The 16,884-nt window shown below is 44.8% G+C and overlaps 1 protein-coding gene across 1 annotated transcript in view; it reads right to left on the bottom strand.

Annotated features, from left to right (window-relative positions):
* The window catches only part of FANCI (FA complementation group I), a 35,402-nt gene that overhangs the window by 1,152 nt on the left and 17,366 nt on the right, over positions 1 to 16,884 (bottom strand). Inside the window, exons 19-37 of the mRNA XM_067555675.1 lie at positions 16,547 to 16,615; positions 15,234 to 15,335; positions 13,964 to 14,149; positions 13,744 to 13,865; positions 13,117 to 13,281; positions 12,124 to 12,303; positions 9,437 to 9,600; positions 8,893 to 8,972; positions 8,241 to 8,357; positions 7,079 to 7,130; positions 6,111 to 6,238; positions 5,873 to 5,941; positions 5,644 to 5,731; positions 4,852 to 5,036; positions 3,831 to 3,887; positions 3,686 to 3,745; positions 2,716 to 2,799; positions 1,099 to 1,194; positions 253 to 378 (exon numbers count right to left, since the gene is read on the bottom strand). Of these exons, the coding sequence (XP_067411776.1) occupies positions 253 to 378; positions 1,099 to 1,194; positions 2,716 to 2,799; positions 3,686 to 3,745; positions 3,831 to 3,887; positions 4,852 to 5,036; positions 5,644 to 5,731; positions 5,873 to 5,941; positions 6,111 to 6,238; positions 7,079 to 7,130; positions 8,241 to 8,357; positions 8,893 to 8,972; positions 9,437 to 9,600; positions 12,124 to 12,303; positions 13,117 to 13,281; positions 13,744 to 13,865; positions 13,964 to 14,149; positions 15,234 to 15,335; positions 16,547 to 16,615 (2,130 nt within the window). The remainder of the gene's footprint in view (positions 1 to 252; positions 379 to 1,098; positions 1,195 to 2,715; positions 2,800 to 3,685; positions 3,746 to 3,830; positions 3,888 to 4,851; positions 5,037 to 5,643; positions 5,732 to 5,872; positions 5,942 to 6,110; positions 6,239 to 7,078; positions 7,131 to 8,240; positions 8,358 to 8,892; positions 8,973 to 9,436; positions 9,601 to 12,123; positions 12,304 to 13,116; positions 13,282 to 13,743; positions 13,866 to 13,963; positions 14,150 to 15,233; positions 15,336 to 16,546; positions 16,616 to 16,884) is intronic.

Genomic DNA, 16,884 nt, shown 5'->3' with positions numbered 1-16,884 from the left:
TGAAGTGGTACTGGCATACTGACTGAAAACTAGCTCAGGCCAAAGTGTTGGGCTAAGCAGCAATGTCACATGTTAGAGATGGCAGAGTCAGGTCTCTAGCATTTCACTCATTAAAGAGGCAGATAGTAAATTAGGGGTTACCCTGGAAGGACAGAACTAGAGCAGGCTCACATTATGCTGATTTAACACACTGTCAAGGAAAGCCCAGCCTCGAGCCCAATCACTATCACTTGCTCTTGTGAGAGGTCTGACCTGGTCATTGTCTGGCTCGTTCTCAGCATCCTCAGTATTCTGCTCCTGCAGCGCACTCTCTAGTGTGGACGCATTGATGCGGAAGTCCCGGGAGGCGCTCAGCTTCATATACTGCATCAAGTTCACCTACAGCAGCCGAAAGAAAATGAGCATTTCAAGGCTGAGTACTAGGAGAGGATGCTACAGCATTAACATCTGTTATAGTGCAGCTTTCTACCACTGCCTGCTCCTCCCCTTCGTGCCAGGGCAGAGTCTAGCTCACTTTCCTCCCGACGACATGTGACTGGCAAAGTCTAGGTGACAGCCTGAGGCTTTCATCCTGAGTGTGTTCAACATCCACTGCCCCCATTTTCAAATGGGCAAAGCTATCTACCTTACAGGTTTTTTAAGGGGGTTGGGATGTGCAGAACCCTAAATGTGTATATTACCCTGATGTCATCTCAGTGGAGAGCCTTGGCTAGGAATTGTTCTTTCACTGGACTTGAGATGAATGGGCATAACAATGGCATTAACTCTTTCAGTTTCTACTCAACAAGAAAATACTAAATGGTTAAGTCATCAGAAAGCTTATGCTTCTCCAAGTGCATGTACTAATGCCAGCTGGCTGAACATAACATCAATTTAGACTAGAAAGTCAGACCAGAAATTTGTGAGAAAGTTGCCATGATGACTAATTCCTTCTATGGCAAGTTGCATTGGTAACAGAAGTAGTGACATTGATTTAGAAAAGCAAATAGAAGCATGACAGCCTTCCATAGCACCATAATGATGCTGCTTTGCTATTTGTATGTCATCTACCCTTCAGCCACACCGAGCCACAGACTGTGGGAGAGGAGGGCAGATTACCTTTGACTTTTTGGAGAGATGGATAAGAAATTTCTCATATTGCTCTATAGCAAAAATCAGGTTTGGGATCGGCTTGGTCTCCCGAAGCACCTTGGCCTGTAATACAAAAAAAGGAGAGTTTGGAAGTGAACACTTAAGGTTCCCATAGTAAACAATGCAGTGTGAGCAGCCCATATAGATAACAATGCACACATTGATATATGATCCTCAAATTGCAGGCATCAGCCTGAATCTCCATAACCAAATGAAAGATATTTTAAACCCTATTTAAGAATGCCACAATTGCTTAAAGGCATTATTATACAGAACTCCACTTTCTCATGTCAAGGGACATAGTCATAGAAATGGAAGAACCTCGAGAGGTCCCCTGGGCTGAGGCAGGACCCTATAAACCTAAACCATCCCTGACAGGTGTTTGTTCTCCTCTCTGGGAAGCCTATTTCCAAATTTAACTACCGTTATAATTAGAAAGCTTTTCCTAATATCCAACCTAAATCACCCTTGCTGCAGATTACACCCATTACTTCTCATCCTGTCTTCAGAGGACATGGTGAACATAATGTATCATTACTGGAGTACTAGCCCATCTCTGGTTAAGACAACCCCAGACTGTCAATGAACCATTTCAGTGCTACACCACTGACACCATTCCTTCCCCTGAATCAAGAATCAACTCCACGCCAAACCTTGCCAACTTAGTTTGAAAACAATAATGAACCTAACTGGATCAGAAGTACCTTTGGAGCGGACTCCATGGCTTTGAACTCTTCTGACCATACTCAAGCTGTGTTTTTCCTTTAGGCAGCACCCATTTCCAACACTCTCACTGCATTTCTGCTCCACTTATTTTCTATTATGTGACCTTCATTCCTTGTAAGTAGCCACGAGGCAGCATTCAGTTCCAGATGAAGGTGTACATGATATCTTTAGCGCCATTACTTTACATTCAGGGAGCAGTGAGGAGGATCACTGCCTTCACTATCCTCACTGCTTTTTACCATCAGAGCACTGATTCGGTTGAACGTCACAGGAGTGTATGAAATTTGACCAGCTCTAAACATAACAGCTGATAGCAAAGTGCTTTGATGAACATGAAGGGCCAGGAAGGGTCATGCACCTTTAATCAGTATGACTAACCCTCTAGCCCCCCTCAGACTTTTCCAAATCAATCACTTTCAATTCCAGTTATTGACCTAATTTAGTTAAATGAAATGCTCCATCTTTCTCAATTTAGTACTAAACTAAGGACACTCCAAGAGCACAAAGAGCCAGTCAGCACATTTCTGTTTCAGTATTGCCAACCCCAAATGTTCAAAAATCAGTCAGGCACCAAAAAATGAGATTTTATAAGTCAGTTCTTGTTATTTGCCTTGTTCTTTGAGTCTTTAGAGTGCACTTGGTCACATTTTCAAACTTTCCTCCTCTGCCAGGAGGGCTACAAATTTCATTTTTACTTAAAAGAAAGCTGAGTTTCTAAGGTATTTACCTGCCTTCAGGAGACTGAGCTTTAAGACCACACCAAATATCATAAGCCTCATGATAAAAATCTTAAGAGTTGGCAACACTGCATTTCTAGTCCCTGCTACCAGATTCTAACAGTGAGTGAGTCAAGCTCACCATGACTGTGGCAACTGCAGCAGTTTCATCCTCTCTCTTCTTTTTCTTCTCCCCGACAAAGCTCAGGCTTTCACTGTGGATATTCTGAAAGAAGAACACAGGGCACAGCATCACAGGGCTAGCAAGAACAGCCCAGAACCAAGTCATGGCAGACTAATCTCTCTTCTACCCTGCTAAGTGCACTGTTAATAGCTTACTGAGGGACAGAAGGGCATTGATTCAGGAAGTCAGAATGACAGGATCTCCAAAACCCAAAAGAGGCAAAAAACTACCCTTGTTTCATGTTGAGGGATTTGGACACTTGTAAAAGTGAGAAGCCTATCATTGCCAGAACTAGGGACAGGTGTCTATGCAAGCTTCCCCCACACCACTCAGCCAAAAAAGCTTAAGCCTGAGCTACAGCTCCCCCTGTAATTCCAGCTCTTGTCTCCCCTATATGGCTCTGGGAATGCCCCTTGGTCCTGACCTGAAGCACCCCTTGCTCAACCATACAGACACACATCTGTCAAAGTACCTTAATCCTGAGCATACCATCACCTTGAACAGAAACTGCCAGCTATATTAGTGTACATGGTGCGTGGCTGTGTTGTATTTGGAGTCTCTATTCCATTTGCTGTTAATGGTAATACCAAACTTGCCCAAAGAAGCCACATGTCAGTATCCACACGTGCATATCAATAGAAAATGATCTATTACCTGGCTTAAAGACCAGCACATTAGCCACTTCCCCCTTCCCTCCCCTGGCTGAAATCAATATTCTTGCTCTGTCTGTGTAGAAGTTTAATCCCTTCATTACTGAGAAGAATGTCTCTTGCCATGCTTATATGGGATGAGCTGAAGCTTGGAATGATCAGAACCTCAAGCCACACCAGGGAGGTTCAGAAGCACAGGCAGTGCCGATTTTCTCATTGTACCTGATACGTGTTTCAGCACTGAAGTGGGTGTTTCACAGAAAACTCAGGTCTCTTACCTGTACGTACGTGATGAAGGCATAACACTGTGGAGTCAAATGGGAACCGGAGAGCTTCACCTATGAAGGAGCAGAGATGCCAATGTTATTCTTGGCATGAGAGAGCGTGCACATCCCTCAGTTAGTACAATAGGGTGACACTCACCAGCTTTTCCAGCCTCCCTGGAACTGCACTCTGGCCACTGCGGCAAACTTGGAGATACTGCAAGAAATACAAGAGTGAGCTTCCTTCAGGCACCTCCAATCATCCCCTGAAACCAGTCCTCTCAGGCAAGGGCTGGAGACAGTTCACTCAGTGCCACTCCTTAGCCCACTGGGCCCATGGGAGAGGGAATTCAGGTGAAAGCAACATGAAGGGCTCACTGTGCTCAGAGGGCTGATTGCTTCCCCATCTAGGGGAAGGCTACCCTTTTCTGAGGCAGTCAAACAAACTTTACTCGGAGTGGGAAAGTAAAGCTCCTGTCCTGTGCACACGGTAGGAGGGAAAGGAAGGGACAGTGAGCAGGGAGACGTTCAATGCAGTGCAGCCTAGATGTTTGTGAGGTTGCCTTTGGGACAGCCAAACTGCACTGTAAGAGTGCTTACAGGAGGAACCTCTGCAGCACACACTAGTTAAGATGGAAGTTACTGGAACTATCAGGGTGTAAAGCTGGTCACCAGTGGGGCAGAGGAAGCATTCCCCACACATCATGCAGGGACTTAGGGAATTCTTTGCTTTCCTCCAAAACCTCATCTCAGACTAAATGGGCCATTGGGTCAGTCCTCATGCACCAATTCCTACATTCCAAGGTGTCAAGCCATGGGTAGTATCGGGTGGATGGGGGGAGACAAGGAGTGCAGGCTGCATAGACACATGGCTCTCCAACGAGGGGCCTGAAGGATTACAAGCCATGTAAAAGCCATTCCCAGCCAAGAGCAGCACAGCTCTGCCCCTACCCACTAAGCAGTAGAGACATGCCTCTTTGTCTTAGCTGGCAGAACCACCGCCTAGAGGCCAGGAAACTCATGTGCATGCAGCCACTGGATGAGAGTGAGTAGGACTAGCATGACTACATCATCTTGACAATCCCAAGCCCCAGATGAGCCTCTGCCACTGATAGCTTGTTGCTGGGGATGGGCAGAGGTGTATAAATCCCACCCTGCCAGTTCAACACAGGAGCACTCACATGTTTGATGAGGGAGGTGAGAATGGTGTATGTCTTGCTGAGGCTTCTCAGCAGAGTGTCCACACAGCTCCCTGCAGGAAGGGCTGTTTGCATGAGTTCATGGTAAGCTGTGAGCAGGGTTCCCAGCTGCAGGATTATAGCCTTCTCCAGAGGCTGGACCTGGCTTGATACCTGAGAAGAGTCTTCTAAAAAGCGAAGAGACAGGTGCATCCACACCACATACACACAGAAGAGAAGTAAAAATCTGCAAGTTTTGCTAAAAGTGGCACTCAAGGAACCCCCACTTCTGTCCTTCTCAGAACAGAGATGTTATCTGCTTTCGTCAGTGAACTAGCAGTAGCTCCCTGTGCCCTCCCATTAGACATAAGGTTCAGTCCCGTGACCCTTCCTGCCCTTCTCCACCACAATTAGACATGCAGCTTTCTCCTGAAGTCAAATGCAGTCTGCATGTATTTATACCAAAACCCAGGTTCCCAGCAATCAACACAATACAAATGTCCATCTTCATGTGAGAGAAAGTGTGTGTGTGTGTGTGTGTGTGTGTGTGGGGGGGGAGAGAGAGGAGGAGGAAGAGAAAATCAGTGTATGGATTTTTGAATGATAAATACTGACAATTCTTACATTTCCCTCCTGGGACCAGCACAAGGGAGGCACCTTCACCATGGAGGCTGAGAAGCAGTCTTAGTAAGTTTGATGCCAGCTCAAAATGGTGAGGTGTTTCCTTGCTACCTATCCTCATCTTTCTTTTGTGGAGCTCGAAGGCCACTGGAAAGCAGAGGGCTATTTCTTTACCTGTCTCCAATCCCATGTGGTTCTTAAGCTTCTTGATCAGCCAATCCACCTCTTCAAGGACCTTCTCTGCTTGACCCAGGACCAGCAGCTAAGGAAAAAAGAAAGCAAAACAGGTTTTTGGAACACAGCACACTAGGAGATCTGCAGCCCACATGTATCAAGGTGAGCCATGGCACCAGCTGCACAGTAGTAGCAGAGACTGGGTCTTACACACACTGTTCCAACTCACACAGGCAGTAGGGGCTGCTGTCTTGATGTTCACAATAGCAAAATGAGATTGATTCTCCACTTCCATATCCTGTGGGGAAAGAGAGAGTCTCTGATAAGCAAATCTTTAGATTCATTCACAATGCTGCATGGATTTGGGGCTTCCTCCAGGGATGCTGTACAAAGACACGCTCCAATTCTGCCTTAGTAGAACCAGGGGATGCCAAGCTTACACTGAGTGCTGGGGCTCTGATCCGCACCTGATCTATGTCTCCAAGTTGAGCGTGGATATCCTGGGCGAGCTCACGCAGCAGACTGACGGGGCTCTTGTAAAGAACATGGAGACTGAAGAGCAGGCTCAGCAAACCCTTACAGCATGGGGCATCCTCTGCATGAAAGGAGGAAATAACAGTCACCAAGCATGGCACTCCACTGGCTTTTCAAGGACTGTCATCCTACTAGCACAAAGGTGGGATCAAGCATGCATTACTGTATCTGACATTTTCAGGAGAGAGAGAGATAACTGAGGCTGTACAGAGACACACTGCATTGAATCCTTATTAAAACCTTGTAGTTACAAAATTGGAGCTTGGAAGTCAGGAAATTCACAGTTAAGATTTCCACAAACAGCCTTAGCTCTGACCTGACATCCCTGCCTTCCATTCCCCTTAGATTTGGGTGAGTCAGATCAGGAAGATAGAGACGTGAGGAATTCCAAACAGAATATACCTCAAGGGGGAACGAGGTAGATTGGATCCTTCCAACTCCTAGGGGAATGGTGACTAGGAGGCAGATGCTATGCACTTCCAGGTAAAAGGGGAGATGTTGGAGTTTCTAATCATCAGCAAGCAGGCGAGTGACCATAAGCAAGGACACAGAGTCCAAGGAGAGTGGCTATCTTTACAGAATAAAATCCAGTCCTGGGCAGCTGACATATTACTGAGGGAAGGGAGGGAGGTAAAATGAAAGATATATACCCAACATTCAGCCTGTTAGAACCATAAAAGACAACTCTAATGTGGCCCTACCATATCCCATACTAGTTTCTGCAAATCTATTGCATTTGGCAATAGAACAAGGCTTTGAACTTGAACCCATCAAAGGGATGAAAGGAAGAGGAACTCAGGAGCACAGTATCAAAGGTCCAAATTCAGACCTAGTATGAGCAGCTGCAAGTCCATTGACATTAGTACCGCAAGTCTGAATTTACTCCAAAAATCTTACTCACCCAGATTGTTTTCCTTGCAAATTTTGACTGTCCAGGAGAGCAGCTGTATGAACTACACAAGGGGAAAAGGGTTTTACATGAATGTAGTCACAAAGACAATGCTAAACTGAAAACTGATCTGAATTCAAGTAATACTCTTAGCACAAGGGTAGCCAACCATCCATGAAAACGAACAGATGCACCGCTAGCAGAAAGATGCCCAGACAGGGTCTGTGGAATTCTACAATGGAAACTCACCTAGTAAAGAGTGATAGATGCTTGTTTCAAGATCATTCATTGCGAATGAGGGTCTGTGGTCTCCCCTGGACACAGCCCCTTACTAAGGAGAAGAGTAACTACAGTCTATTTCCATTTAATCTGAGGTAGGTGAGGCCTTCACGCTCTTGGCAAAATTTTCAATATGGCCTTTGGCTGTGTAAAATTTGGTCTCCCCCACTCTAGCCCTTTAAACATTGTATATGTGTGAGAGGGGTTAGGCACTCAACCATTCTTCCTTGAAGAGCTGGGGCTAGAGGGGCCCCCAGTGGATCTGTGCCCAGACTGAAAAAACACCACAGTTTGGCATGATTAATAGCTACTAGTCAGGAGGCCAGGTAGCAGGGTCCAGGGTAGTAGGTGCCCAGGATTTCTGCAGAAGGGCGGGGATTGCTGCAGGTCAGGATTTAGATGCACCAGCAGAGCTATGCAAGGGGTCTGGACTGCTGCAGCAGGATGGACATAAGGATGGAGGGGCTGTCTATTTGTCACAACTGTATAACGCCCCGCAAAATAGGGGTAAGGGCTCTAGGTGGTACCGCAATACAAATAATAAAGGAGAATCAGTAGAGGTATCACAGGGAAGCACGTACAGCATCTGCCTGCATTATGCAGCGTTCCAGCCAATGCTACTGCTCCCTCACGTTTTAGGAAGGCTAAGTTCGTAAGTGTCATTCCTGAAGGCATTCAGTGTTGTAGGCTAACATTGGGCTGTTAGTTATACTGGCAGCATTTGGTCTGCTTGCAAGCACAGAGGGGAATGAACATTTCAAAATCTTGTCACCATCTGGGAGTCTGCAATCAAACCAAGCTGATTACCTTCTCCCCACGTGTAATGGGCTTTCATACCCCACCCGTATCAGCATCACACACATTCTCACTAATCACTAACTGCTCTGCTACGTACCTGCGGAGAGGAGGGCTCCAGTAGCTTGGACAAAGTGGAGATAATAGTCACAAGTGATAGGGCTTCCTTGCTGTTGAAGTCATCTCCAGCACTGCTGAGCTGGTTCACCAGAGACCTCTGAGCATGGGAAGGAAGGACAGAATCCAGTACATGTGCATGCCTGGGCCATTTTAGGAGGCAAGTAACTAAAAGCCTCTGAGACTGGGACATGTAAAGAAATCAGCAGTCCCCCCACTAGCACAGGCAGCACCAATATTCAAGGAGAGCAGAATTTCTTACAAAAGATATTTTTAGAACTTATCTGTGAACATCTGATTTTGTTACAAGCAGTAGTTTCTACTTTAGTGAAGCTCTTACAATGTGTACTGTACCTCAAACCCCTACAGCTGCTTTCTTATGCAGACCACATAAGGGAGGGATACAGATCCTTATACACACCTAACTCAGCCCCAATCTGCACTAAGTCCTACAGAGCTTCCTAACGTGTGAAACTCTTCTGAAGGTGTCAGTGACTCACTCAGTGGGTCAGTCACCAGACATTTTCTTTTCAGTTGGTAGCAGGCTAATAGCCTATGCAAAACATCCAAAGGTATCCCCAAGTTAACTGATGCTATCAGACCACTCACTACCTCGTGACATTTCTGCTGCTTACCTGGAACTGTCGGATCTGGAAGGCAGCTTTCTCGGTGACATTAATATCTTCCTTTTCCTCTGCATCATCATTAGCAACATCTGAGTGAGAGAGAGAGGCTAGAGATGATGCCAAGTTAGGTGCTGAGGCCAGAACACAGGATTTTTAGTACAGACACATACACGACCATGCACACACATTCTCCTTTGCTGCAGTGGTAAAGGCCACAAGTCTGAGGAAAACAGACTGGAGAATTGTGGAGGGCAAAAAGGATGGTTTGAGGCAGATTTCAAACAGGAAAGTACCATGCCAGCCCTCCAATCATGCTCAGCCAAGAGAGACTCTTTGTTTGTTTCTGCTGAGCCCTCAAATCCCTGGGACTGGCCTGAGGAAAGGAAAGCCAAATGGAGCTCAATGACTAGTGAACTGCTGTCACTACTGAATGACATGAGGTCTAATCTCTTCCTGTCCAGGGGTCCAATGCAAAGCCTCCACAGCACTTGGAGCCCCATCAGTGAGAGTCTAGGACTGAGCAGACCTAGTCTATCACAGCCAAAGTGCCTACCCAAAGCCCGTAGAAACTGTGAGATCTTGGGCTTGTAGAGCTGTTGCACTGTGTTAAATATCCTCAGCAAGCCCTCCAAGCACAGCAGTGAGATGCTCTTGCCCTTCTTCTTCCCAGACTCTTCGACTGCACTTGGAATTGAAGTGTATCTCCATAGCAGGACCCTGTAAGGATTGGGTGGGGAGTTAGTTTCTTATACTCTGGCATAGTTGGTTACACAGCACAAGAACTGGGGTAAAGCCAGTCCTGGACTCTACCAGCTGGATTTTTTCAGTACAATTGAGGAAGAAAGATTCATTTTAAAGGCAGATTTAGTTTTGATACAAGCTTCAAACCCACGCTTTTCTATGCATTCTTCCTGTTTGACCCATCTGATTATTTTAATTCTTCCTTCTCCCCATGTGCCCATTGACCTCCTTCTCCAACTCCAAATTCCTCCTTAAAACTCACTCCCTTTCACATGGCCTTGCAACCCTCTCTAGCAGTTTGCTCCCACCCACATGCCTGAACCTTTATCACTGGTGTCATATCTGTCAATTAGATTTATGCTCCTTCCCACAAGGACTTTGTCACCCTACTGTTTGTGTTTTTGATGTGCCAGATATCTGTATTGGGCTCTATATAAATAAGATTGTGAATGTGTGACGCTGACTGGATTAGGGGGACCATTTATAATATTTAACATCAATATTTCATAATTACAAAAATTCATGTGAGATATGCCATGTCAGGTACCGTTAGAAAGGTTATAATTTGCTAAGTATAATGATATTGTTTATGTGCATGTGTCATGTGTGTTTTGGAAGTTATGGATACGTTTGATGTATCTGTTTATCAACTCGTGCTGTGTTTCTGGGTGACACCCCAGACCGGATGGCTGCAGCACTAGCCTGCTTAATGACCCATTAAGGAAACTCACAGGTACAATGGGCCCAGGGGGGAGAAGCCAGGGATACACCTGATGAGTCATCAGGACCTACTCATGTGACCCTAGACTCCATCTTATTTCTGTAAATTTCCACGAGCAAGCAGCATGGCAAAGGCCAAGGGACATAAGAGGCAGTGGCTGCACACCACATCCATTTTGTCTTCAGTCAGTTTTTAGCCTTCAGCCACCACCTACCTCTGGATCAACTCATCTACAACTGAAGCTGTGAAACAAAGGACTGACACTGGATGTACACCAGAGGGACTATACAAGCCTGCATACTCCACAATTCTACTGGAAATCTGATATGTATGGACTTTTGAATCATTTGTAAGTATTTGATGGCTTTAATCATTTAACATTCCTCTTTAGTTTATTTCTTTCCTTTTTTAATAAACCTTAGTTTTAGTTACTAAAGGATTGACTGGCAGCATGGTATTTTGGGTAAGATCCAAACTGCTATTGATTTGGTAATGTGGCTGACCCTTTGGGATCAGGAGAACCTTTTTGGTAAAGAGCATAGAGTTTTAAATAACTTATCTCTTTACTGGACCTAGTGGCTGATTGGGAGCCAGAGACTGAAATGCAGTAAAGGGGGCTGTGTATATTTTGCTTTAGCTTCTTGATAACCAGTGTGGGGAATCAGAAGCACTGTTTGTGGCTGGTTTGGAAGTCTGACTTCAGTGTCACCCACCAGTGCTGGGAAAATCTGCTCTCCTTTTGCAGCCTATCCTGACCTTGGCATTTTCAGGTGGCTACCCTCTGCATGGACAGGTCATAGAATGTACAGAAAAGAGAAACGAAACAGAGAAATCTCAAAGAATGTGAATTGTTTGGTATGAGGGGGACCTGTAATGTAACAGCTTTCCTATTCTCAATCACCAAGCATTCTCTTTTCCCATCTTCAAGCCCACTTCTTCCAGCTATCTTCTCCTACTTCCCATCACTTCTCTCTCCACACAATCCTTTACCTGCCGAGATGACCCTTCTCTGGTTTAATTTACTGCCTGATCATGCAAACTCCTTTATTCAGATGGGTAGTTGTTAGAAAACATGTGTAATCCCATTCACTTCAACCGAACTATTCAAATGGGTAATGATTATTCACACAAGTAAGAGTTTGTAGGATCAGACACTGACTATTGGTTCTTTAAAACAGAATGTGTTTCTTTTTATATGTTTGTATAGCATGTACATTTATGATACTATACAAAAATGACTTCTAATCACAGTGGTATTAGATGGTCATCTACTTTCTACCATCAGAGGAATGAGGAAGATACAGGACTAATGTTTTAAACTCAAAGGGAAACAGCCAATGTTTGGCTAAAAGTGAAAAGCGAACTCCTCTTTCAATTTTAACTATTTCAAACTGTAAGTGGAGCTGGGTTCAAACTAAATTGCTTCCCAAAGACCTGAGAAGTTTGGCCTGTAGCCATTCTAGTTTCTTACTGCGAATAATAAACTAAGTACCAGAAATGGACTGACAATCAGGTTTTAACAGGGAATGGTTCTTACTTGTCTCTCATTATGCTACTTGGTCTATCACTCACTCTGGTGGAGAAATCAAGGTGTCTGCTGCTCAGATGTCTGAGAGACATGGGAGGCAATATTGCTATAATTTGGTGCTAATTACAGTTTCAAATGATTGCCATTGACTTTATTGCTCTTTCAAAATTTCACATGAGAGTTTTAGGTATTTAATAAAAATACATATTTGCAGTCCAGATTCAAGTCTCCAAGCTACATAGTGACTCACCGAGTGATTTTGCAGAGCATTTGGAACATCTTCTCTGGGTTCTGTCCATCAGGTCCATCTGTTTGTCCTGTCTCCTCCAGCTGTTGCACCTTCTGCAGTGCCACACTGACAGCATAGCGCATGAACTCACTGCTGGAGCGCAGAACAGCCAGGCTCTCCTCATGGCTTTGGGCACTATCTCTGAAGAGTCAGACGAACATTTTTAAACACACCTCTGAGCCTAGATAGGAACACACCTTAAATGCAATGCAGAGGGCTAGGCTGTAAGCATTTCACCTCAGCACACCAGAGCACACTTTGGTGTGCCACATAGGGCCCAATGCGGAATGTAATTGTGTGTCCACATAACCCTTCTTTCTCCATTTGCCACATAAATGCGCTTCAGAATCTGAACTTTCATCTAAAAGAAATAATTGAGTCTCTAGCCCAACAGCAAAACAGCTTAATCCTCTTCAGGGTGGAAGCAACATAGTCCAGTTCTTCACTTAAGCCACTTGTAGCAAATACCCAAAAACCAGAGTTCTAGCAGCCTCTTCAACCTCACTCAAATCCTCAGTTGAGTACAAGTGGCAGAGTCTGCTCAATAGAGGCCACGAACTAGAACACCATGGGGTGCTGCATGTCAGGACTGAAGGTCATTGGTATTCTCAGGTGGGGGGATGGCCTAGGACTGGAAGAACAGAAGCCCCACAGGTCAGCATTAAGGGGCACTGGTGCAGTTGAGGGTTTAGCCCAGGACATGAATAGCAGGAGGAAGTACAGGTCAGGACTGAGGGTCATGAGGCTGCATGGGACCAACTTGCACAGCACCTGCCTACACGAGGCTGGTCTAGAGAGTGCTCAAAGGGGACTGTGTGCAGAAGTGACATGCTGCACCTGTGTATGTGTGTACAATGTGTACTGCTCAAAAAGACAGGCAGCCTACAAACATCACAGAAGTATACGTTACATTAACCTCACAAGACAGAGCTACACAGGCCATGACGGTTTCACCTGAACAAAGCTGTGAGTAGAGTCGACACAAAGCTCATGGAAAGGAAGCTTCGGGCAGTTTTATTCGCCAAGGGTGATTTGTTCTTCCCAGCTTTTTCTTTCAGGATCTCAGAGAGTTTGATGTAACACTTAAACAGGCCTAGAACATCCTCAAACTTGTTCTTGCTGCAACAACACAAGAAGGTGGTAGAAAGCACTGATGATAGGAACCAAAATGCTACAATTTCTTCATGTGATCTTTTATTAATCCAAAATTAGGGAAGATATTTTCCGATGACATCTCTGTGGCAAGTAAAAGCTCCCTATTCTTCCAATAGACAGCTCAAGTCCCATCCAGTCCGTACTGGCTTAGCCACCTTCCTCATTTCAAAATCCTAGCAAACTGTGCTAACAACCAATACAATGATATTCAAAACAAAGATTGTCCCTAACATTGGGTGTAAATTTGTACCATGATATGCAGGGACTGAGCTACAAGAAGGTCATTCACTCTTCCCGTTATAGTTGGTGGCACAGTGTTATACTTTCAATGTACACTGAAGACACACCCAGACACATTGAAGAGCTAAAGAATTCCTCTTAACTTCATCAGTGAGTGAGTGTAAAGGATAGGACTTGACACCTTACCTGAAATTCCCTATGTTAAAGTTGTACTCAATCAGGACCTCGCAGACTCCCATTACCAGGATGGCATAGATATTGTTCTTCACACCAACACCAGAAGACAAAGAAAAGTCTGCTGATTTATCCTAAGAGGCAAAATGAAGAAGTGAAAAACCCCTCTAAAACCCCACAGGAATTAAGAATCTCTCTCGTCTCCTGGCCCTGCTGAGAAAATCTGAATTACCAATTCAAAGTCCTCCAGTTCACTCTTGATCATTCGCCGCGTGACAGAGTCCAGCATCTCTTCAAGATCTTGTTGGAATCCCACATAGTCTTCATCTTCCTCCTCTTCTTCCTCAGCTTCGTGGTGCAGCTGCACAGTGCTCTTGTACCAGGCTAGGCAGTGCTGGATACAGCTGAGCAGATGGGCCTGGAGAAGGCAGTCACATAGGATATCATAATTCATGTGCTAATAAGGGCTCAGCCAGTGGAATCACTTCAAACCTTCTAGCTGGAGAGAGGGAGACTAGTGCAATGGAACAGCATTCTCCACAACAGGCTGGACCACTATAGCTAGAGGCATTAAAACCACAACAACATGCTTCAGAAGTTCATAATCTATGGGAATCTGAGTGTTTCTCACTCACAGCTGAGGCTTTAAAATAGAAGACCAAAGTGCTGTAGTCCTGTAACCCCATGTCTGAACTTCTAACAATGCAATATACTCTGAATTCCAACACAGGACCTACCTCTCAGCACAAGTTCTCAGCTCACCTACATCCTTACCTACAGCCGTACATCATAGCTGCCACCCACTGTCACAAGGCTTGCTGTTCAACCTATCTCTGAATTATTTAAGGGATATTAGACGACAATATTGTGTAGACAATAGATTTCAAAGGGGCTTCCTTCACCATTTCTGAAGCTTCTGCTCTCTTCCCAGTCACACCTCGCTTAGCATGGAGTGGAAGCATCTTCAGGGAAAAAAAAAAGGCTGGATTTTAATCAGTCACTTTTGAAATCCTGTGAATTTTTGGAAATTTCCAATCTGCCCTCAGACTAGGAGGGAATGATGGACGAAAATGCATGCTGAGGGAACGAGGCCAGAAGGGAAGAGACAGACTCCTTTCCTGTATTTCTGTACTACTTGGTACTAATCTGCAGGAGACAAGACTAGGACTGGCTCACTAGAGGATAACAGCAGCCAAATCACATTATTTGTATGGCTACTACCATCCATACTTTACAAACATTAAATCAAGTTTGCCCTATAACAGCATTGATATTATCCCCAATTTACTGATGGGAAAGCTGAGGCAGAAGAAGTGATGTTACCTGTCCAAGTTCACTGCAAAAGAATTGGATTCAATTCCCAGTCCTGGTCTCCAATTCTCCAAGCCAGCAGGGGCTGAGCTTAATGAGAAAGATGGAGTGACTTGAGTCACCCACTGCAAACCTAAAAGCCCATGGAATGAATGAGCTTTGAAGGGCAGTGTACACTGTATATCCCTTACCAGTGGTTCCTGCAGAAAGATTTGGTCTCCTTGAGCTATGATACATCCGTCAAGTTTCAGTGGGGGCAAAAGGTCTGGTTCTGGCTCATAGTATCGCTTTATCTGCCACACAAAGCAAGGAATAAAAAAATAGCTAGTCATTTAGTCTCTGTGTGTCTCAGTTCCCCATCTGTAAAATGAAGTACAAGTATTTCCATACTTCACATTAAGGGTGAGAGGCTCAGTTACGTGGGAATGGGGACCATATAAGTAACTGAGCCATTAGTATAACATGCACCTGCCATACCATTCATTAGAGGCCCCTCCTCAGCAGCTTAGACACCCCTAAACTAGAAGTGAACTTCAATTTCCTGAGAGCAAGGAAAAAGGGGCCTGAGATTTATGTAATCCTGTTGCAGCTATGATTAAGGGCACTCACTGTTCCCTTGGTTACCTACCTCCAGCAACACTAGCATTTTACCTCTTCAAAGCTGACAGTTAACAACTAAAGAGGTTTGCAGCATCACCCACTCCTGCATCAGTGGATGTAAATAATTGCTCCTGTAATTCTGCACCTATAATGAACTGCAGGCATAGTCAGTTATACATCTAGCTACCTAACTGTAGTGGTGCAGAGAGGTAGGTAGTTGTTTAAGTGCTAACCGTATTGTCCACAATTAATTACAAGTGAGATATTGAGCCTGAAAAACACAAGGCCCTAGTAGAAAATCCAGCGCTTACTGATTTTAGATTGCTTTGCATACCACAGGGGAACAAGCAAGCTAGGAGCAGTGCTGAAGTCACAAAGGAGAGAGACAGAGGTATGCTCCTGGGAGACTATACACCAGGGTAAGAGTTTATTAAAAAAAAGTCTGTAGTATCAGGCTCACATTGACAGGTGCCTACTGCATCGTAGCTGCCCAGCTTCAATTCTTGGTCCATTCTCAATTTATGTACTGGCAAGGCCGGGAGTTCTAGAAATAGTCAGCAGTGACCTCTCCGGATCATTAAAGAGACGATGTCTTGCCATCTCTCATAGAAAGCATAGCCTGCCCAACTGGCTAGAAAGATTTGTCTGTGACATGTGTGACAGAGTTGGGAAGAGTTAATCCATCCTACAAGGACATGGAGAGCTCTCCTCCATGGGAGGCTAGCAACGACTATTATGTAAGCAGATGTCTGTGGAAAGTTATTGGAGAGCATCCACTGTGTAGCCCTAAGGAACAGGACCAGCCAAGATGCAATCTCCCACTCTGCTGTGTACAGTCTTGGATTTCCTGGAGCCCAGATTTCCTCCCCTGCCATCTTTCTATCACTCCATGAATGTACTTTACCTGAGACAGCAGTGTCTCCATTATAGAGTTACTCAGCTGTGAGTTTCTACGGAGGACATCATAAAAACCCTGAAGATAGAGAAGAGAGGACAAATTAGCCAAGATTAGCAAGAGAAGGAAACAATCCACATATCTGACAGATTTGAGCTGCAAGACAATAAGGAACTTAACCCTTTGGCACTGGAAGTAATTGGGAGCTAATAAAGTTGTGTTCAGTATAAAGTGACACATCGGCAAAGTAAGACAGCACAGGAAAAAGATACAAACTTCTTACATGGGATCCACACCCAAGTTGTATCCCTTTAGTACTGGTGGCATCAAGTCCAGAGTCTGACTTT

Source organism: Emydura macquarii, unplaced genomic scaffold, assembly GCF_026122565.2.
Source record: "Emydura macquarii macquarii isolate MOO-44397 ecotype Brisbane River unplaced genomic scaffold, CSIRO-AGI_Emac_v2 contig_1644, whole genome shotgun sequence".
Taxonomy (NCBI): Eukaryota; Metazoa; Chordata; order Testudines; family Chelidae; genus Emydura; species Emydura macquarii.
The sequence above is the reverse complement of the archived record's forward strand: the minus strand, read 5'-3'. Positions and strand labels throughout refer to the sequence as shown.